General features: G+C 50.8%; 1 protein-coding gene across 1 annotated transcript in view; it reads right to left on the reverse strand.

The window, feature by feature from the left end:
• The window catches only part of pnpla6 (patatin like phospholipase domain containing 6), a gene marked incomplete in the record, with an annotated part of 56,090 nt that overhangs the window by 16,676 nt on the left and 15,695 nt on the right, over positions 1-23,719 (reverse strand). The window contains 21 exon segments of the mRNA NM_001097275.1: positions 3,997-4,144; positions 15,326-15,336; positions 15,338-15,341; positions 15,343-15,347; positions 15,349-15,354; positions 15,356-15,360; positions 15,362-15,367; positions 15,369-15,380; positions 15,383-15,387; positions 15,390-15,391; positions 15,394-15,399; position 15,402; positions 15,405-15,410; positions 15,413-15,420; positions 15,422-15,425; positions 15,427-15,432; positions 15,434-15,441; positions 15,444-15,448; positions 17,137-17,240; positions 18,536-18,739; positions 19,052-19,129. Coding sequence (NP_001090744.2) covers positions 3,997-4,144; positions 15,326-15,336; positions 15,338-15,341; positions 15,343-15,347; positions 15,349-15,354; positions 15,356-15,360; positions 15,362-15,367; positions 15,369-15,380; positions 15,383-15,387; positions 15,390-15,391; positions 15,394-15,399; position 15,402; positions 15,405-15,410; positions 15,413-15,420; positions 15,422-15,425; positions 15,427-15,432; positions 15,434-15,441; positions 15,444-15,448; positions 17,137-17,240; positions 18,536-18,739; positions 19,052-19,129 — 634 coding nt within the window.

Here is a 23,719-nt window from a genome sequence, read left to right on the forward strand (position 1 = left end):
ATACTGGCCTATCATGGCCGCCCCATTGGCCCCCTCACTAGCCAGAGCCCCTGCAATAAAGGAGGCACTTGTACCTATACTGGCCTATCATGGCCGCCCCATTGGCCCCCTCACTAGCCAGAGCCCCTGTAATAAAGGAGGCGCTTGTACCTATACTGGCCTATCATGGCCGCCCCATTGGCCCCCTTACTAGCCAGAGCCCCTTTACCTATACTGGCCTATCAAGGCTGCCCCATTGGCCCCTCACTAGCCAGAGCCCCTGCAATAAAGGAGGTGCTTGTACCTATACTGGCCTATCATGGCTGCCCCATTGGCCCCCTCACTAGCCAGAGCCCCTGTAATAAAGGAGGCGCTTGTACCTATACTGGCCTATCATGGCCGCCCCATTGGCCCCCTCACTAGCCAGAGCCCTTTTACCTATACTGGCCTATCAAGGCTGCCCCATTGGCCCCTCACTAGCCAGAGCCCCTTTACCTATACTGGCCTACCATGGCTGCCCCACTGGCCCCCCCACTAGCTGAAGCCCCTTTACCTATACTGGCCTATCATGGCTGCCCCATTGGCCCCTCACTAGCCAGAGCCCCTTACCTATACTGGCCTATCATGGCCGCCCCATTGGCCCCTCACTAGCCAGAGCCCCTTTACCTATACTGGCCTATCATGGCCGCCCCATTGGCCCCATCACTAGCCAGAGCCCCTTTACCTATACTGGCCTATCATGGCCGCCCCATTGGTCCCCTCATTAGCCAGAGCCCCTTTACCTATACTGGCCTACCATGGCTGCCCCACTGGCCCCCCCACTAGCTGAAGCCCCTTTACCTATACTGGCCTATCATGGCCGCCCCATTGGCCCCATCACTAGCCAGAGCCCCTTTACCTATACTGGCCTATCATGGCCGCCCCATTGGCCCCCTCATTAGCCAGAGCCCCTTTACCTATACTGGCCTACCATGGCTGCCCCACTGGACCCCCCACTAGCTGAAGCCCCTTTACCTATACTGGCCTATCATGGCCGCCCCATTGGCCCCCTCACTAGCCAGAGCCCCTTTACCTATACTGGCCTATCATGGCCGCCCCATTGGCCCCCTCATTAGCCAGAGCCCCTTTACCTATACTGGCCTACCATGGCTGCCCCACTGGACCCCCCACTAGCTGATGCCCCTTTACCTATACTGGCCTATCATGGCCGCCCCATTGGCCCCCTCACTAGCCAGAGCCCCTTACCTATACTGGCCTATCATGGCCGCCCCACTAGCCGGAGGAGAGGTGCATATAGAGGCAGCGAGTGGGGGCCGGAGTGCTTATTACTCTAACGCAGGGCACATTTCACCCCGGGGGGGCTAATTGGGGGCAACAGGCTCAGCCCGACTATAAGCTCCGGTCACATTAGTGCCCCCAGCAGAACCTTGGTTCCGTCACCTCCTCTCAGCGGAGTCACAGCCCGACCCAGACACCCCGGGGCACAGATGCACCTGCCTGACACAGGGCCCCCCTTACAGCGCAGAGCCAAGGGACCCACAGTGCATTAATATTTCACGCTCAGCCAATCAGACAACAGCTTCTCCCCCACCCCCCGCTCTGTTAATTGTGGCAGCTGCTCTTAACGAGAGTCACTTTGATTACTGCTCCTCATTTCATGTTCTGATGTCACAATGATGCAGTGGGCGGAGTCACAGCTTATATGCCCCTCTAATTACCCCCGGGGCAGGCAGTCCCTCCCCCCAGGCAATGTACTGACAGGTTATTACCAGGGCAGGCGGCACCTGTGCTTACAGGGTTAATGGGCCCACTGTGCATTACGCTACGCACAAATGATATCCCTCGGGAACAGGTCCCAGTGACCGGATCAGCACACCGTCTCCTTGGCAACGGCGAGGGATGGAGTCTAAATCACTTACTCACCCGAGGGGGAAACTCTTCCCTGAGTGGGCAGCGACCGCCATCATACGCACGGCGGGAATCCTCACGTGTCTCATACATGTATTAACCCTGTGTGTGCTCCTCTGGGCCCCGGGTACCCCTGGAACTATAGCGGGGTGACTGTTACCCCAATGTTTCTATATATCTGTAACCTTGTTATGGGCTAAGGGGGCCCAGCCTGAAGGCCAGTTAGGGGGGGATTTGGGGTGAGTGCTTATTTGTGCCCTGGGTACCCCTGGAACTATAGCGGGGTGACTGTTACCCCAATGTTTCTATATATCTGTAACCTTGTTATGGGCTAAGGGGGCCCAGCCTGAAGGCCAGTTAGGGGGGGATTTGGGGTGAGTGCTTATTTGTGCCCTGGGTACCCCTGGAACTATAGCGGGGTGACTGTTACCCCAATGTTTCTATATAACTGTAACCTTGTTATGGGCTAAGGGGGCCCAGCCTGAAGGCCAGTTAGGGGGGGATTTGGGGTGAGGGCTTATTTGTGCCCTGGGTACCCCTGGAACTATAGCGGGGTGACTGTTACCCCAATGTTTCTATATATCTGTAACCTTGTTATGGGCTAAGGGGGCCCAGCCTGAAGGCCAGTTAGGGGGGGATTTGGGGTGAGGGCTTATTTGTGCCCTGGGTACCCCTGGAACTATAGCGGGGTGACTGTTACCCCAATGTTTCTATATATCTGTAACCTTGTTATGGCTAAGGGGGCCCAGCCTGAAGGCCAGTTAGGGGGGGATTTGGGGTGAGTGCTTATTTGTGCCCTGGGTACCCCTGGAACTATAGCAGGGTGACTGTTACCCCAATGTTTCTATATATCTGTAACCTTGTTATGGGCTAAGGGGGCCCAGCCTGAAGGCCAGTTAGGGGGGGATTTGGGGTGAGTGCTTATTTGTGCCCTGGGTACCCCTGGAACTATAGCAGGGTGACTGTTACCCCAATGTTTCTATATATCTGTAACCTTGTTATGGGCTAAGGGGGCCCAGCCTGAAGGCCAGTTAGGGGGGGATTTGGGGTGAGTGCTTATTTGTGCCCTGGGTACCCCTGGAACTATAGCGGGGTGACTGTTACCCCAATGTTTCTATATATCTGTAACCTTGTTATGGGCTAAGGGGGCCCAGCCTGTAGGCCAGTTAGGGGGGGATTTGGGGTGCTTATTTGTGCCCTGGGTACCCCTGGAACTATAGCAGGGTGACTGTTACCCCAATGTTTCTATATATCTGTAACCTTGTTATGGGCTAAGGGGGCCCAGCCTGAAGGCCAGTTAGGGGGGGATTTGGGGTGCTTATTTGTGCCCTGGGGACCCCTGGAACTATACCCCCCATACGTTTATGCCAGGGAAGTGCTTGAGGTACAGACTACTGAAAGACTGGGGGGGGGGGGGCACAGTACAGCTCTAGCCGCGCGGCACTTTCCATCTGACGAGTGAAGGATATTAATCAATACTGTAATTAGGCACTTATACTTGCAAAGTGATTCCTGCGCCTGACAAGGAGAGGCGGCGGCGGTGGGGCAGGGAGCGAGTTCCTCGGCAGCGCCGCGTTTAATCATGCAAGCAATTTCCGAGCCTTAAAATAAGTGATTTCTAGTAATTCCTCAGAGCGGAGTCTATGGGATTTTGCTGTTAAACTACATCTCCCTGCAGTGCTTGCTTATCTCCTGCATTCTCCTAGTTACACCAGTCCCAGGCCTCTCCAGCCGGCAGTGCTGCATACAAGCCCCTCAGACGTGGGTTATTGTTGAAACAGTAAATACCAAGATTTCAGCAGCGCCACATTAAGGGCAGGATATTATTACGGCAAATTGCCAGCGAGTTTCCGACATCCTTATCCCTAGTCAAGTGCCTATAGAGAGTGCTATATGGGATATATATTGGCCTATGGTGGAAGAACAAAGGGGCTGATGGGAAATATTCTAACTGGGGCCCTCCAGGAGAACCTCCAGCACTGTGATTGGCTTATGTTGCCCTATGGGCATTGTTTAATCACAATGCTGGGCACTGGGTGGCGCAGTAGAGCAAGAGGCATCATTATCACCTTATCTACCACCAAAAGGTGGGGTACAGGGGGTACTCACCCACAGCGCCCAGGGCATGCCTCAGCTCAAGTGCGAAGGCTGTCAGAGGAACCTCTTCGGACACAGGCAAGATGGCGACGGTGGAAAGGTTACTGGCTGGGTTGCTGGAATCCCACTTGTTGCCGGTTGTGTGGAGACCTAGGCCGTGCCCTGGGGTGGGAATAAAGAAAATAAAAATAACAACCCAAAAAAAACGTGGCCCCATTCAAATACAGCACAAGAAGGATCCAGATAGTGGCGCTGTTCTACTGCAGCCCTATGGGTTGTGGAACTGAAAGTTTCAAGTTGCAGTACCGCTTCTCACCACTTCCCACATCCCATAGGGCTGCAATAGAACAGCGCCACTATGTTTCATGCTCAGGACATAAACCCTTTTATTTTTATCATATTCATCCTGCAGGGGGCAACGTTACACAGGGGAGGCTGCCAGGGGCAAAAGGAACAATTTAAAGGGCAAATCTGCCTAAAAATGGCTTTTATTTCATTCTCTTGCTGGGCATTAACGTGTAAATGCAGAGGATTTCAGGATCCCATTAGGCTCAGCTGTACCGAATGCTTCAGAGCGGAACATTCCGGCATTGTTGGGACGCAGCACGACTGCCAGAATCAGAAGCCTCTGCAGCAGCTGCAAACTCAGCTTGAGCCAATGGGCTTTGTGCTCTTCTGTCCCGGCGACGCGTCTCCGGCGAATTCTCAGAGCCAGCGGCGCCCCGACTTCTACCTTTCATTTCTTTTTGTTTCTCCGGCACAAAGGAGAGATAATCCTGGCCCCCCCCATATACTCGTCACATTAAACTGCCCCCCCTGTACCCCCACTGAGCCCCATTTGTTATTATAAAAACAGAGGGGCTGAATGGCACCGCACGAACCCAGCAACACAATCACGAGTCCTCCAGTGATAGGAACAGAGCGAGATGGAACAAACTATTAAGGGGGGCGAGAGCCGGGACTGGTAATGTGCTCGTTAGCGTAACGAAGATTATTATATGGGCACAGGGGGAGATTTGGGGTGCTTATTTGTGCCCTGGGTACCCCTGGAACTATAGCGGGGTGACTGTTACCCCAATGTTTCTATATATCTGTAACCTTGTTATGGGCTAAGGGGGCCCAGCCTGAAGGCCAGTTAGGGGGGGATTTGGGGTGAGTGCTTATTTGTGCCCTGGGTACCCCTGGAACTATAGCGGGGTGACTGTTACCCCAATGTTTCTATATATCTGTAACCTTGTTATGGGCTAAGGGGGCCCAGCCTGAAGGCCAGTTGGGGGGGATTTGGGGTGAGTGCTTATTTGTGCCCTGGGTACCCCTGGAACTATAGCGGGGTGACTGTTACCCCAATGTTTCTATATATCTGTAACCTTGTTATGGGCTAAGGGGGCCCAGCCTGAAGGCCAGTTGGGGGGGATTTGGGGTGAGTGCTTATTTGTGCCCTGGGTACCCCTGGAACTATAGCGGGGTGACTGTTACCCAATGTTTTCTATATATCTGTAACCTTGTTATGGGCTAAGGGGGCCCAGCCTGAAGGCCAGTTAGGGGGGGATTTGGGGGTGAGTGCTTATTTGTGCCCTGGGTACCCCTGGAACTATAGCAGGGTGACTGTTACCCCAATGTTTCTATATATCTGTAACCTTGTTATGGGCTAAGGGGGCCCAGCCTGAAGGCCAGTTAGGGGGGGATTTGGGGTGCTTATTTGTGCCCTGGGTACCCCTGGAACTATAGCGGGGTGACTGTTACCCAATGTTTCTATATATCTGTAACCTTGTTATGGGCTAAGGGGGCCCAGCCTGAAGGCCAGTTAGGGGGGATTTGGGGTGAGTGCTTATTTGTGCCCTGGGTACCCCTGGAACTATAGCAGGGTGACTGTTACCCCAATGTTTCTATATATCTGTAACCTTGTTATGGGCTAAGGGGGCCCAGCCTGAAGGCCAGTTAGGGGGGGATTTGGGGTGAGTGCTTATTTGTGCCCTGGGTACCCCTGGAACTATAGCGGGGTGACTGTTACCCCAATGTTTGAGTGAGGCAAGGCTGAGTGACACTGATGTACAGTGAATGCCAGCATAGGCAAGGAATAGATTAATAAAAGCTGCACCCACGGTGCCACCCCCGGGTGCTATGAATCTGTGCCCTGTCAGTGTCTCTGTGCGGCATGTGGCTCTTGCTCTCTCCCTGTGGGGAACGACACTGTAACCAAGGAAACTACTGGGGCACAGTGATTCTCAGTGACCTGGCAACAAGATCAGCCGCCCCTGCACAGAGATCCGAGCCCTGTCATAACTGCCCTGTGTGGCACATATACTGAGGGAAACACTATGGCACCCCCTACCCATATGTATAAATACAAATATACAGAGAAGGAATGTTCTGGGCACACAATAAGCTGTACCCCCATACTGTACTGTCTAAGGGAAACACTATGGCACCCCCTACCCATATGTATAAATACAAATATACAGAGAGGGAATGTTCTGGGCACACAATAAGCTGTACCCCCATACTGTACTGTCTAAGGGAAACACTATGGCACCCCCTACCCATATGTATAAATACAAATATACAGAGAGGGAATGTTCTGGGCACACAATAAGCTGTACCCCCATACTGTACTGTCTAAGGGAAACACTATGGCACCCCCTACCCATATGTATAAATACAAATATACAGAGAGGGAATGTTCTGGGCACACAATAAGCTGTACCCCCATACTGTACTGTCTAAGGGAAACACTATGGCACCCCCTACCCATATGTATAAATACAAATATACAGAGAGGGAATAAATACACGGATAGGGCCCATTACTAACAGCTACACGGTCACAGGAGACTATTAGAAGCAAATAAAAACAAATGTGAATCAGTAAATAGCAGCGCATAGATTTTTGCCTAATTGAATCCATGTGAGTAAGTGAGCGCAGCAGTGCAGCAAATTTGTGTTGTTTCAGTAAGGTCAGAGAAAGCTCCAGAGGGCTCAGTTTCAATCAGCGGCCCCCGTCCCTTCCTACCCCCCCCCCCCCCCCCCCCCGCGAAAGGGACATCGACATCAATTCTATTTAACATTCAGGTCTCCTTAATGCTCCATGCGCTGCCTCTTGGGGCCACAAGGGCCCCTCGTTCCATTGCTTCCCCCCAACCTCTTCCTCTCCAGAAGCCCACCTTATATAGAGTAGGGGGTACATTATCCCTTATAATACATGGGTGATACTCAGAGTTCCCTGTATAACTCAGCCTGCAGCCTTGTGCCTTTATATGGGGGGCACAGAACCCCTCAGTGACTGCTAATATCCTTATCATTTACAGTAGGGGGTACATTATCCCTTATAATACATGGGTGATACTCAGAGTTCCCTGTATAACTCAGCCTGCAGCCTTGTGCCTTTATATGGGGGGCACAGAACCCCTCAGTGACTGCTAATATCCTTATCATTTACAGTAGGGGGTACATTATCCCTTATAATACATGAGTGATACTCAGAGTTCCCTGTATAACTCAACCTGCAGCCTTGTGCCTTTATATGGGGGGCACAGAAACCCCTCAGTGACTGCTAATATCCTTATCATTTACAGTAGGGGGTACATTATCCCTTATAATACATGAGTGATACTCAGAGTTCCCTTGTATAACTCAGCCTGCAGCCTTGTGCCTTTATATGGGGGGCACAGAACCCCTCAGTGACTGCTAATATCCTTATCATTTACAGTAGGGGGTACATTATCCCTTATAATACATGAGTGATACTCAGAGTTCCCTGTATAACTCAACCTGCAGCCTTGTGCCTTTATTATGGGGGGGCACAGAACCCTCAGTGACTGCTAATATCCTTCATCATTTACAGTAGGGGGTACATTATCCCTTATAATACACGAGTGATACTCAGAGTTCCCTGTATAACTCAGCCTGCAGCCTTGTGCCTTTATATGGGGGGCACAGAACCGTGCAGTTGACTGCTAATACTCCTTCATTACAGTCCAGGGGTGTAACAATTTAATCCCTTATAATTACATGGGCGAGTGATACTCAGCAGTCCTCCGTATTAAACTCAGCCCTGCATGCCCTTTGTTCTGCGTTATTATGGGGGCACACGAAAGCCAAAATCGTGACTGCTTAATGTGATCCTTATATTTAATATTGTAAAAGGGGGTACATTGATCGCGCACCTTATCACTTCACGAGTATACGGGCAAACAGAGTTCCCTGTATATACTCAGTCTCTGCAGTCCTTGTGCTCATTATAAGTGGGGGGGCACAGAACCCTCAAGTGAGGCTGCTAATATCCTTATCATTTACAGTAAGGGGTACATTATCCTTTATAATACTCGAGTGAATTTACATCTCAGTTGACTCCACTGTATAAAAACCCTCAGGCCCAATGAGCTTTAACAGTGCTTCATTGGTGAAAGAGGGCGACAGCAACTCTTCGGCAGCAATGACTGCTTAAGATGCATCTACTCTATCATTTTACAGTAGGGGGTACATCATATCCGCTATAATAACATGAGTGATTACATTTAATGACCGGTGTAAGAAATGATGGACCCCCGATGTAGATAATACTATGACTGGATTCTGGAACTCATCTCTCGCTGTGTGCACAGCCCAGGGGAAATAAGACAAGACACCCCAAGCGATGGACTCAGCCCCTTCCGCCTGCTGCTATTTGATGATTTCCCTCGGCCGGGAGTTCGGAGCAGTTATATACAGTGAGTGGAAATCACCTGTCCGAGCTCAGTCAAATCGGCAAAGAGGTGAGGTAAGTGAGGGGGGCAGACGATGGCAGGGGGAAGGGGGCGGAGCTCACCTGAGGGGCCGTTCACCTTGAGCTGGACAGCTGCCAGAAAATCTTCTCCCTTCTTGTTATGTAAATGGATGAAGCCTTCGAACGGGTCACCACCTGGAGGGGCCAGAGGACAGGGGAGCACATCAGATTGGCCAAGTGAAGCCGCCGCAGGGGCAATCATCAGTTATTTCCACCGTGCAATCATTGCGTGTCCACCAGCCACCCCAGCCAACATAATCTTATCGATTCTACATCCACATATGTGTAATTAGTTATTCCTGTAAAAAAAAAAAAAAAAGGCCTAAATTTATCTGATTTAATGGAAGTCTACTGCCCATTGTTCAGGTTATCTAATTAACTCTATCCATAGTCTTGTTCTATGGATCTCTCTGTACAGGCCTATGGCAAAACTTAGGGGGCTTGTAATCCTGCTGAATTGTGGTCTTTAGTACAGGGGAATCCCTAATGTGCCATAGTTTATGGTATCTCTCTGTACAGACTATGAGCAAGACTGTCACGCGCAGGCTTGATTCCTGCGGGCTGAAATTGTGCTATAACAGGGGAATCCCTTGATGTGCCATAGTTGTTGTCATGGGTATCTCTCTAGTAGTCAAGGACCTCACTGAGCAACGTAGGTGTGGCATGTTCCTTAGCTGAATTGTGGCTTTTAGTACAGAGAAATCCCTATTGTGTCTATGAGGTTGTTTTTGGTTATCTTCTCTCTGTTACAGGCTTTATTGGTGGCAATATCTAGGGGCTTGTATCCTTGTCTTTGATAGTTGAAATTAGTACAGGGGATTCATCCCTTATGTGCCATAGTTAAAGTTCCTCAATGGTACGCTGGCTCGTTATCAGGTCGATGGGCAGACGTAGTAGGGGGCTGTTCCTCCTTAGCTGGAGAAATTATCGGTGCTTAGTACAAGGGAATCCCTATGTGCCATAGTATTCTATTATGCTATGCGTCTACTGACATTGGCTTATTTGTGGCTAATACTTAGGAGGGCTGTCTCCTTTAGATCTGAAATTTTGGGTTGCTACGCAATATCAGGGAACACCCAATGTGCCCTGGTTTCCATAGTTTTAATGGTATCTCTCTGTACAGGCTATGGCAAACTTAGGGGGGCTGTTTCCTGCTTGAATTGTGGATGGAGCTTAGTACGGGGAATCCCCTATTGCCAAATGTATTAATATGGTATGCTCTCTCGTAATCAGGTCTGAGGACATAGGATACCTTAGTGGCGCGTACCTGGTTACCCATCGCTCCCTTGCTGAATCCTGATTGGATTTTAGTCATGCATTGTGGAAATCCCTATAAGTGCCAAATAGTTTTATGGTATTCGGTCTCTGTACAGGCAAATGGAGCAAAACTTAGGGAGATTCTGCTGCCTGGACTGAAAATTGCCATTTGTGCTTAGTACAGGGGAATCCCTATGTAGCTCATAGTTTATTATGGTACTCTCTGTAGCAGGCTAAATGAGACACACTTTTAGGTGGGCTGTATCCTCGGTGGAACCTTAGTTTGGCTTTCAGTAAGAGGGAATTCGCTATCTTATTGCCATATTAATCGGTGTTTACTCGAGTATTTTCATCTGAGAGTATACCAGTGCTTATTGAGACAACTCTAGGGAGCTGTTCCTTGCTGAGGTTAGTGCTCTAAATACAAAGAAAATGGGTATAATCCCTAATGAGCCTGCCATCAGTGTATTTATGAGAGTTAAATCACTCTGTAACATTCGGGCGTATGGGCAAACTAGGGGGCTGTTCGTGCTGAATTGGTGCAGAGATGGGGAGCTTAGGAGCTTTCCAATACAAACTAGTTGATATCACTTTATATAATGCTTAGATGTCTACAGGGGTGGAACACATTAGGAGGGCTATGGGCAGTTAATGATGACAGACGCCTGTATGCCAGAAAAATTTCCCCACCCCGTGCTCACGCGTGGGGGAGAACTTTGCGTTGATTGTTATGATTAGGACCTGTGAGGCCCCTTGCGGGGAGGATATACATTATGGCTTACAGCTCGCTAGTCTCAGCACAGCGAGATGATATCAGTTGTGGCCCTCGGAGAGCTGGTGGGCTTTATGAGGAGCCTATCTATCTTGTATAGTACAAGAGAGAAGAGACGAACAAGCGAAAGAGTAAAAGGCAGAGGTCCTTCGCTAGAGGAGGAAAAAAACCCGGAGTCTTATAATCTGTTGAAGGATACCAAAACTACTAAACAGAAAGTGCTCTCTATCTAGTGGGGATAAGTTCAATGTAGGGTGTAAGGACATAGCACCACGTATCAGATTTTTATAGAGTGGGACCATATAGCAATACACTAGTGAATTTGGCGCACAGGGAGGGGCCAGCGTTCATCCCGAGCCCACACGAACGCCACACATGTCCCTGTGCCCGGCAATGCAATATTACCCTTGCTTTTCCGCGTTCCTGTGCCCCAACAAGCAAAACAGCTGTATCCGCCAATGTTCCTGGCGGCCCGGGACTAAAACAAACCACCTTGCCCGGTCCCTGGCCCCCAACCCTGCAACCGCTAGTCCGCGTTCTGGCCCCATGCGGACGACGCCAAATTCGGGTCATGTCCCGGCCGCAAACAACCGAGCCCGCCTAAAGGTGTTCCCGCAATGCCTTCAATTGCAAGGGCGCAGCAGGGCTGGCTCCTGCGGAAATTTGGGTAGTTGCCGGTCGAGCCCCGAACATGCAGGGACCGCCCGGCGTCCGGCCAGGCTCATTGCAACCTGCGCACAGCGTCCCCAGCCTACAACGGTGACAAAGACAACCGCCCGCAGTCCCACCTCGGCCCCTCCCCACAAGAGCAACACTCAAGCTAATATATTTGGGGCTCGACGTTTCCCGGCCCCAAGCAACCGCACGCCGGGTCCCGGCCCTCCAACGCAACCGCCCGCGTCGACGGCCCCGCAAGCAAACCGCCCGCGTCCCGGCCACCTAGCAAGACGCGCACCGCGTCCCGGCCGGAAGGCACCAAGCAAGGCCGGACCTATTCAAGCATTCATACCGCGGCCCCAAGCAACTTGCTGTTAACTCGCTTCCCCGGGCCGCCTCAGCAACTGCCGCTTTCCCGGGAGCCCAGCAAACCGCCAATCACGCATTTCCCGGTTTTTCTCCCTCTCTAAGCAATCGCTCCACGCGTAATACGGCCCGCCAAAGCAACCGCCTCGCTTTTCCCGTGAATCCCACCAAATGCAACCTCCCTGCTTCTTGGCCCCCAAGCGAAACCGCAAATTTTAGTCTCGCTTTTCCTTGGCACTCGCAACGCAGCGTCTCCTGTCTATCTTGCACCCCAAGGCACCGCAGCCGCATTTACGCAGGCACAGCAACCACTTCCGATATCTTGTGCACCCCACAAGCATTATTCCAGTCTTTGCCGCTCCCGGTCCTCCAAACCAAGAACCGCTGATCCGCTTGACACTGGCTCACCAAGCTCGACCGCCCACTTCCTGGTGCCTGATTCACTTCCTGGCCCCCCAAAGCAAACCGCCACGTACTCCGCCCCAACGTGAACCGCCCACTTTTTCCTGGCCCCTCAAGCAAACCGCCACTGTCCTGGCCCCTCAAGCAAACGCCCACTTTCTGGCCCCCCAAGTGACCACACCACTTCCTGGCCCCCCAAGTGACCGCCACTTCCTGGTGCCTGTTCACCCTTCCTGGCCCCACCAAGCAACCGCCCACTTCCTGGCCTCCCCAAGCAACCCACGCCCACGTCCTGTGATGTTCACATCTCATCCAGGCCCCCAAGCGACACCGCCACTTCCTGCTTCCCCAAGCTTAACCGCATAACTTCCGCCCTCTCTGTCGACTTCTTTGCCCTTCACATCAATGTCTCTACTTCCTTTCTGTCTATAACACGGCAAGCCCTGATTGCTTTATGGCAGGGATCCCAGCAGGTTTCAGGCTCAAGACAAGACCAGTGAAGCACTGGAGAAACCCTAAATATCAGAGAGAGCTAACACTCTAATAAAGGGGTGAGTTACTATACAAGGTGCTGACACCCTTATCCCCCCCCAGACCGCTCTCTATTCATTTGGGGTAGTAGTAGACCAATAGTAAAGTGATTAAAGGGCTTCATTGGGAGTTATAAAGACCCAATTATCTTTGCTGTGCCCCCCCCAATATATGCAAAGATACACGCCCTCTGACCCCTCCCACCTGCTCCATCAGCCAATCACATGGGGCCAGAAACAGACAGCACAGCTTCTGAGGCAATTCTGTGCTTTCTCCTGGGGGCCACAAGAGACTTCAAGTGAAATGACATTAATGGAAACAAGCCTACCACCTATATACAAGCCCCGCACCGGCCCCCAAATAAATGACTTTATCTAATTGGCACCGGCCGGGGGGAGGCAACAAAGGCTCTGGCAATCCTACCTCTCCCCCGGCCCACTAAGGAGCAGGGGTTTAATATTTAGCCACTACGTGTGCAGTATGACCCCCCACTCGCCTCAACCCCCCCAGCAGCAGGAGAGATGGCGTCACGATCGCTCTGTGCCACTGGGCGCCTTGGTAACACGATGGGACGCTCATCCTCAGGTAACCGCGGGAAACCACACGGGGGGGGGGGGGGGATTAGAATAGCAAAAGTGGCTGCAATTAGGAGAAACAGGTAAAATACAGAAGCTTCATTCATTAGTCGCAATGCTCTGCCGCCCGTGCGTCATCTTCTATTTCTGTAACCGGTAACAGGTCCGTGCCAATGGGAATCCACTTACAACCCCCCCCCATACTGTACTGTCTGAGGGGAACACTATGGCAACCTCTACCCCATATGTATAAATACAAATATACAGAGAGGGAATGTTCTGGGCACACAATAAGCTGTACGCCCCATACTGTACTGTCTAAGGGAACACTATGGCACCCCTAACCCATATGTAATAAATACAAATATACAGAGAGGGAATGTTCTGGGCACACAATAAGCTGTCACGACCCCAATACTGTACTGTCTAAGGGAAACACATGGCACCCCTACCATATGTATAAATACAAATATACAGAGAAAGGAATGTTCTGGCAGCACAATAAGCTGTAACCCATACTGTACTGTCTAAGGGAAACACAATGGCACCCCCTACCCATATGTATAGAATAACACAATATACAGAAGAGGGAATGTTCTGGGCACACAATAAGACTGTACCCCAGACTGGGGAATGTCTACACGGGAAACCACTATTCCCTGGGTATAAATACAAACATGTCTGGGCACATCAATAAGCTGTACCCCATACTGTACTGTCTAAGGAAACATATGGCACCCCCTACCATTATGTATAATACATTAATATACCCAGAGAGGGAATGTCTGTTCGGCACACAATAAAGCTGTACCCCCACATACTGTAACTGTCTAAGGGAAAACACTTATGGCACCCCTACCTGCATATGTATATAATAACAAATAATACAGAGAGGGAAGTTCTGGACACAAATAAGCTGTAACCCCATACTGTACTGTCTAAGGGAAACACTATGGCAACCTCTACCCATATGTATAAATACAAATATACAGAGGGGAAATGTTCTGGGCACACAATAAGCTGTAACCCCCATACTGTACTGTCTAAGGAAACACTATGGCACCCCTACCCCATATGTATAAATACAAATATACAGAGAAGGAATGTTCTGGGCACACAATAAGCTGTACCCCCATAATGTATTCTGTCTAAGGGATTTTATTATTATGCCGCACCCTAACCCTTTATCCCTCATAGTAATACTTTTTTTTAAGTATCCAAAATATTAACCAGGAGCGGGGAATAAGTTCGGCCACAATAAGCTGTACCCCCCATACTGTACTGTCTAAGGGGAAACGACTAATGAGACCCTCCTACCCAACCTATAATGTAATAAATATACACAACTATACAAAAGGAAAATTTCTGGGCACCCACAATTATTATTATGTATTACTGTACCACCCATACACTGTACCTGTTCCCCTAATACCTCTACTCTGAACCCAGAAACATGTAACATGCAGCCCCCCCTGCAGGGCTGGAGTAGATTCCCAGAATGCTAGACAGATAGAGGGTCCAGGCTGGCTGTATAATGACAGTGGGAATAGTGCTGAGTGAGCAGATAAAGGGCAACGCATGCCTAGAGTATAATTGGCCGAAGCTTGTCCCTGCTTCATAGAATCAGATTTATGAAGGCCAGGGATGTGGGCAGATTGGGCAAGTCAAGAGCCACAAGAGGTAGGTGCTGGCGTGGTGGCTCAAGTTGCAGGAGGGTAGACACGACCTCACGAATGTTTAAATAAGGGCACTCCAAACTGAAGGTTCAGCAGCGAGCTGTACTCTAACATGTATGGACACTGGATTTCAGAATTGTATATTAGCATAGGCAGTGACCACATATGGACTTATACATGAGTTAGGGACTATGTGTCATAAGAACCAGGCTCATTACTAAAAGGCCTGGGGTTAGTACACATAACAATGATCCAACTCTGATAATATAATATGCAAACTGCCCCTGCCAACTATTATCTTAGTAGTAGGGGAGGGTAGAAAAACAGTTCTTACCTAACCTCTCGATAAGGTCTCGCGCGTTCCGTGATTCCCGCAGTCGAGCTGCTTTCCCATCATCCCTTTTCTATAACGAGCGAAGCGCCATTCAGGTAACAATGTAAGGTCACAGTCTCGATTTGTCCCCTGTCTGAGCATCAGAGAGAGAATGGGGGTAATTACTGGGGGAGATTGGATTTCACTTACCCAGGGGGAGGTTCCTGCCTGACCATGGGAAAGGAGCAGCCAGGGGAAAAGGAAGTACATGAGAATAGAGCTCTGTACCTGGGTAAGGTACTGGGGGGAAGATTGGATTCACTTACCCAGGGAGGTTCCTTCTGACCATGGGAAAGAGAGCAGCCCAGGAGGCAGGAAGTCAGAGAATGCAGAGATGACTCTGTACTGCTGGGAACCAGATTCACTCTAGGGGGGGGAGATTGGATCACTTACCCAGAGGGGAGGTTGTCCTGTCTACCATGGGAAGAGAGCAGCCCAGGAGCAGGAAAGTAACAGAGAAACTCAGAGGCTCTGTACCTGGGTAAAGTACTGGGGGGAGCATGCCGCGCATTCTCGTTACCCGCAGGGGGGAGGTTCCTGCCACTCGATCACATGGGAAAGGAGAGCAGCCAACCCAGGAGCAGGAAGTACGAGAATCACGAGCTCTTGATACTGGGTAACACATGAACTGGTGGGGCTATAGATTGTTGAATTCACTTTACGGCCCCAGGGGGGTTCGCGGCTCGTCTGATCCTAGTTACTAAGGGAAAATTGGAGGATCAGCCAGGCAGCAGAAAAGTACAGAGAATCAGAGTCTGGTAACGCTGGGTAAGGTACTGGGGGGAGATTGGATTCAGCTTTTTACCCACTGGGGGAGGTTCCTGCCCTGGACACATGGGAAAAGAGAGCGCCCAGGAGGCAGGAATAACACAAGAGAGATCATGTATGTCTCTGGTACAATGGGTAAGCTATTCGTGGGTGGAGATTGGATTTCACATTAACCCAGGGGGGAGGTTCCTGCCACCTTTTGGAGCCAGAAAGGAGAAAAGAGAGTCAGTTCTTCACTCGACAGAAGCAAAGTCGACACCAAAGAACAGCAGATCAGTAACTCCATGTAACCATGGGAAACGTACTGGGGGGAGATTGGGATTCACTTACTCCGCAGGGGGGGGGACTGTTTAAGGGGGGGGGGCTTGCGCTGCCAAAAGCTGACCGAGGGGAAAGACAGAGCGGAATAAGTTAGGGGTCCAAGCAGGAGCTGCGAGGATAAGTACATTGGAGTGGAGTATTAGAAAGCTGCTGATACCATGGGGTAGAGTACTCAAGGGGGGGAGGATCTGGACTTACACACTTACCAGTGTGTGTGGGGGTGTGGGTTTCTCTGCTCTGATCTCCATAGGAAGGAACATAGAGAAGAGCAGGGCCGCCCTCACACCAAAGGAATTGGAAGGCAGGATAGTAGCGCAAGAAAAGAGTTAATTCAGAGCTTCTGTACACCACTGGGTATTAGATATCGTTTTTTGGGGTTGCGGGAGTGAGAAATGCTCCATGGGACATTACACTTACCACACACGCAGGGGAGGGGGGGGTATTCCCTGCCTGACCATGGGAAAGAGAGGCGAGTCCCCGGCAGGACAGAAGACCGGTACAGAGAGAATCAGAGCTCACTGTAACTCTTGGTAATAGCTATATCGTACTGGGGGAGATTGATTCACTACCCAGGGGACCCACAAGTCAGCTGCCACAAATTAACTGATGGGAGTGTCCACTAAGGGAGCGGAGTTGGGTTTATGAATTACCAAATGGCTTTTACACCTATAAACAATAGTCCAATACACTCACCTGTAAACAGCCCGTCCCGCCTCCACTTCCATCCAATCCAACGCAAAGTCGATTTGCCTGACGAAGGGGGACATCCTCTTAACTACAGTGTGTGCCACCCCAAGAACTGAGAGTGGGAAGGGGGGTGGGACTTACTACGCTGGGAACCATTTCTTACTATACACACACCGGATTGAATCCTGACAGGGCAAAACGTGGAGTAATGTGAGCTGGGCTACCAGCGCAACGGACCTTAAATGGCAGTAGCCGAAAACAACACCACCATGGTTGCTAAAGGGCAGACACCAATTAGGGCAATTAGCAACCTTTACTAAATATTTCCTGAATAAATAGCACTCAAGCCGTAAGAGCTGGATCTGCTAAACAAATTGTTATGCAGGAGAAAACTAAGCATATAATCCCACGTATAACTAATAGGAATCCAGGGCAGCGCTCTGTTGATTCATGAGTCGGAACCGACGGTGCAGCCAATCTGTTAGCGCGGCGGCTCCCAGCGAGTGACAGGGCCCATATGGCGGGGTGTGACTGAAGGCAGGGAATGTGGGCCAGCGCTGTAGCACGTCTATATTTAGTGGAACGATACCGACACAGCGTTTCTCCGGCGCCCGTGGCCCAATTATGTCACATGTAACAGAGCCGTAGGCGGAGGTGCCATACTGCACGCGTCCGTGGAAACCAGGTGCAGCGGAGATTCCCTTCCCCCGTAACTGATATTATATGGGGGGGGGCGTCGCTCTATACAGACCCACAGAACCCAGCTTATTAAAGGCCAACTAAGACTATAAGGGGCAGATTTATCAAACAATCTATTCCTATGGGATTTTAAAGGGGTGGTTCCCCTTTAAGTTAACACTTTATGTTATAGAACGGCTAAGTCTAAACAACTTTTTAATTGGTCTTCATTATTTATTTCTTATAGTTTTATAATTATTTGCCTTCTTCTTCTTCTTCTGACTTCAAATGGGGGTCACTGACCCCGGCAACCAAAACCTATTGCTCTGTGAGGCTCCAGTTTTATTGTTATTGTTACTTTTTATTCCTTCTCTTTCTATTCAGCCCCTCCCCTATTCATATACCAGCCTCTCATCCAAACCATTCCCTGGTTGCTAAGGTAACTTGGACCCTAGCAACCAGATAGCTGCTGAAACTGGAAAGCTGCTGAACTAAAAATGAAATAACTACAAATAAAAAATGAAGACCAACTGCAAAAATATCACTCTCTACATCCTACTATAAGTTGATCTGCCCCTACGTGTAACAGTTTTGAACCAATCAAACGCAGCTTTAATTATAAAAGCAAACATCTGATTGGTTGGGAAGCTTATTCACTGTAGCGCAGTTTGGGGGGTCTCTGGCTCTATCGGGGGGCCCCTTTGACATGGTGACGGGGCACTTACTCATAGAAGTGGCACTTGGAGATGGAGAGGAAGGTGCAGTCGCGATTGGCTTTGATGGTGAAGATGAGGGGTTCCCCCGTTAAAACGGCCAGCTGCCCCACCAACTCCCCGGGGTGGGTGATGAAGAGGCAGGTCTCCTCCTCCCGGTCGATTTTCCGCTGGTAAACGTGGAGGAGCCCCGAGATCACGAAGCGAATATTCACGTCCTGGGCAGAACCGGGGCAAACAAATGGGGATCAATGGGCAACAGAACAGCTTAGAAATGGTACTGAATATTGATATAAATGGTTTGTGGGACTGCAAGGAACAGAGCGGGTTTGACCGCACTGCATGCTGGGTAATACCCCCCCCCCTCACTACAACCCATCACTCACTGTAAATCAATAGGGAGATTTAATGTACCTGAAATCCAGGTCAATCGATTCCTCTCCTTCCGGCTGTCTGACTGTGTGTGTTTCACTCTAATCCCTGCACTTAATGAACTACTGTAACTGCCCCCCCCCCCACAAACTACTCACCTGGTCCCCCTGTCTGGATAAAATGGTTCCACCCTTGACTTGATGTAAAGTCACCCTTCCATTCAGCAGAGAGGGGTCCTGGGAAGAAAAACAAAAATGGGGGGGGGGGGGATGAAACAAGTGCACAGCGACAGTCTGTATAATGGGAAGGAAACTGCCCCTCCCCCAGTACTGCCTTATGTCTGTCCCATCTAGTCTGTCCCTTCCCCTATCTACCTAAAGAGCTCAGGCTTAACAACACCCCCCCCCAGTACTGCCTTATGTCTGACCCATCTAGTCTGTCCCTTCCCCTATCTACCTAAAGAGCTCAGGCTTAACAGCCCCCCCCAGTACTGCCTTATGTCTGTCCCATCTAGTCTGTCCCTTCCCCTATCTACCTAAAGAGCTCAGGCTTAACAACACCCCCCCCCCCAGTACTGCCTTATGTCTGTCCCATCTAGTCTGTCCCTTCCCCTATCTACCTAAAGAGCTCAGGCTTAACAGCCCCCCCCAGTACTGCCTTATGTCTGTCCCATCTAGTCTGTCCCTTCCCCTATCTACCTAAAGAGCTCAGCTTAACAACACCCCCCCCCCCCCCAGTACTGCCTTATGTCTGTCCCCTTCCCTATCTACCTAAAGAGCTCAGGCTTAACAACACCCCCCCTCCAGTACTGCCTATGTCTGTCCCATCTAGTCTGTCCCTTCCCTATCTACCTAAAGAGCTCAGGCTTAACAACACCCCCCCCCCCCCAGTACTGCCTTATGTCTGTCCCTTCCCCTATCTACCTAAAGAGCTCAGGCTTAACAACACCCCCCCTCCAGTACTGCCTTATGTCTGTCCATCTAGTCTGTCCCCTTCCCCTATCTACCTAAAGAGCTCAGGCTTAACAACCCCCCCCCCCCAGTACTGCCTTATGTCTGTCCCTTCCCCTATCTACCTAAAGAGCTCAGGCTTAACAACCCCCCCCCAGTACTGCCTTATGTTCTGTCCCTTCCCCTATCTACCTAAAGGAGCTCAGGCTTAACAACCCCCCCCCCCAGTACTGCCTTATGTCTGTCCCTTCCCCTATCTACCTAAAGAGCTCAGGCTTAACAACACCCCCCCCCCAGTACTGCCTTATGTCTGTCCCATCTAGTCTGTCCCTTCCCCTATCTACCTAAAGAGCTCAGGCTTAACAACCCCCCCCCCCCCCCCAGTACTGCCTTATGTCTGTCCCTTCCCCTATCTACCTAAAGAGCTCAGGCTTAACAACCCCCCCCCCACCCCCCAGTACTGCCTTATATCTGTCCCTTCCCCTATCTACCTAAAGAGCTCAGGCTTAACAACCCCCCCCCCCCCCCCCAGTACTGCCTTATGTCTGTCCCATCTAATCTGTACCTATTTACCCCCCCCCCCCCATGACTCTGGCCCAGTTAAAGACAAAATGCTATTTTTAAAAACAAAAGTACTAAGTACTTTAAACAACCCCCCCTTGTCCCGCCCCCCTGTCTGACTCCCCCTCCCCCAAATAAATACACAAAAGGTTCTGCGTTTCCTACAAGAGACATTAACAAGAGAAAAGGGGGGAAGAGACAGCCCCGGAGTGAGATTTTGGGGGGATAATAAGCAGTGCTGCCTGGCGCTGACACGGAGAGTGTTGGGGGGGCGCAGGGGGCGGGGCATTTCAGGAATGTGTTCTCTTAATGTTTAATTATCATTCACAGAACTGTAATTATTCTCAGCAATTTCACTTGGATCCGCGATCGGTTTCATGATTCATTTCATAAGGAACATAATTAACGAGTCATTTCCTCAAGGAGCGAAACTAATCCCTGCGCTGCTGTCACCGACTTCTACTGCGCCGCCGTCACCGACTTCTACTGCGCCGCCGTCACCGACTTCTACTGCGCCGCCGTCACCGACTTCTACTGCGCCGCCGTCACCGACTTCTACTGCGCCGCCGTCACCGACTTCTACTGCGCCGCCGTCACCGACTTCTACTGCGCCGCCGTCACCGACTTCTACTGCCGCCGCCGTCACCGACTTCTACTGCGCCGCCGTCACCGACTTCTACTGCGCCGCCGTCACCGACTTCTACTGCGCCGCCCGTCACCGACTTCTACTGCGCCGCCGTCACCGACTTCTACTGCGCCGCCAGTCACCGGACTTCTACTGCGCCGCCGTCACCGACTTCTACTGCCGCCGCCGTCACCGACTTCTACTGCGCCGCCGTCACCGACTTCTACTGCGCCGCCGTCACCGACTTCTACTGCGCCGCCGTCACCGACTTCTACTGCGCCGCCGTCACCGACTTCTACTGCGCCGCCGTCACCGACTTCTACTGCGCCGCCGTCACCGACTTCTACTGCGCCGCCGTCACCGACTTCTACTCTATTTGTGCCCTGGGTACCCCTGGAACTATAGCGGGGTGACTGTTACCCCAATGTTTCTATATATCTGTAACCTTGTTATGGGCTAAGGGGGCCCAGCCTGAAGGCCAGTTAGGGGGGGATTTGGGGTGAGTGCTTATTTGTGCCCTGGGTACCCCTGGAACTATAGCGGGGTGACTGTTACCCAATGTTTCTATATATCTGTAACCTTGTTATGGGCTAAGGGGGCCCAGCCTGAAGGCCAGTTAGGGGGGATTTGGGGGTGAGTGCTTATTTGTGCCCTGGGTACCCCTGGAACTATAGCGGGTGGACTGTTACCCCAATGTTTCATATATATCTGTAACCTTGTTATGGGCTAAGGGGGCCCAGCCTGAAGGCCAGTTAGGGGGGGATTTGGGGTGAAGTGCTTGTGCCCTGGGTACCCCTGGAACTATAGCGGGGTGACTGTTACCCCAATGTTTCTATAATATCTGTAACCTTGTTATGGGCTAAGGGGGCCCAGCCTGAAGGCCAGTTAGGGGGGGATTTGGGGTGAGTGCTTATTTGTGCCCTGGGTACCCCTGGAACTATAGCAGGGTGACTGTTACCCCAATGTTTCTATATATCTGTAACCTTGTTATGGGCTAAGGGGGCCCAGCCTGAAGGCCAGTTAGGGGGGGATTTGGGGGCTTATTTGTGCCCTGGGTACCCCTGGAACTATAGCGGGGTGACTGTTACCCCAATGTTTCTATATATCTGTAACCTTGTTATGGGCTAAGGGGGCCCAGCCTGAAGGCCAGTTAGAGGGGGGGTTTGGGGTGAGTGCTTATTTGCCCTTTAGCCCCGGGTGAGGAGCCCCACATTGGGGCACAACCTTGAGCACAAGAGAGATAGGAAATTCCCGGGAGCGGAGGACTCGCTGTGAGCGGAATGATAACGCGGATCTTTCCGGCGGATCAGGGCAAATTATCTGACACGTTGGGAAATGGAATGCTGCGGAACAATGGCAGTCGGATCGTATGGGGAGATTATTACAAGCTGCTTCTTTCCGTATTGTATAATGAGATAAAAAAAAAAACAGAATTAACCCTACAAGGTCTGGGGTTGACCTGTCGGGCAGTCATCCTTTTAACCCCTTGCATGCGAGACAACGTTCTGATTTATGTCACGCAGGCAATGAGCCAATTACACTGCAGGAAGAGGTCACGGAGAAGCCCCCCCCCCCATCCATCTTACAGGCTGATCCCCAGCAGAACAAAGTTCTGACATTTATTTATCGTGCGCTGATCGGCCAGATTGCGGCCAACGTGCCGACGCCGATACAGAAAGAAAAGGGCACTGCGTTCCTTCCCCCACCGTTTCAGATCATTTCACTTGATAAGAGCGAGAGTTCAGGCAGCACAGAAATGGGGATCGGCCCCTTCCTTATAGATTGCAAGCTCTTCAGGGACGGGGGACGGGATGTGTTCTCATTGGGAACATAAATAATGGCTTCAAATCTTCTTACCCCCCCCCAATCACTGCGCTTTTATCACCATCAAACACCCTCCCCGTGCCCCTCATGAGTGAAATCTGCCATTACCCTCAGCAGCTCAGAGACTTGTCCTTGAGAACAGAGACAGGGGACAGAGAGCTGCAGGGAGCGCTCTGCGTGTGTGCGAGACACTAACAACCTGCGATGCACCCCCCGTGTGATCCTCATTCTACTCTATTAATTATATAACTTCAACCTCCCCTCTGTAATATTAGTATAGTAGCTGGGAGCTGCCATAGTGTTTCCCTTAGACAGTACAGTATGGGGGTACAGCTTATTGTGTGCCCAGAACATTCCTTCTCTGTATATTTGTATATATAAATGAAACCCATATTGGTTCTGTAGAACTCAGTACAAATGTAATTATCACCTATCAGACTGGCAGCTCACACACTGATGGAGAGAACAGATTGGTGGGGGGCGGAGAGAGAACATAATAGAACGAGGGGCAAGTCTGGGCCTGGGGATCTGTAACAGGGGCAGTAATGCTCAGACACAGTTGTTTATACAGAGGAGGTCGCCACCTGGTGGCGGAAGGAAGACCAACACCACCAATGAGTGGAACCCGTGTCTATTCCGCATTGGACCAGCGCAGTTTTTACTCGCTCACCTGAAGTTTGATGAGGGTCGACAGATCCTTTTTGGCCGCCTCAAACATGGCGTTCAGGTGTCGGTTGACGCTGAATTCCGGAATGACAAGATCTTCCTCCTTGTAGTGATAAACGGCCGACGGCGTCTCCGTGACAGTCACCGACTTCTTCAGGATGGGCTGTAACAAAGGGGGACAACGTTAGAATCCTACTGCA

The sequence above is a fragment of the Xenopus tropicalis genome, chromosome 8 (genome assembly GCF_000004195.4).
Source record: "Xenopus tropicalis strain Nigerian chromosome 8, UCB_Xtro_10.0, whole genome shotgun sequence".
In the NCBI taxonomy this organism is placed as follows: Eukaryota; Metazoa; Chordata; class Amphibia; order Anura; family Pipidae; genus Xenopus; species Xenopus tropicalis.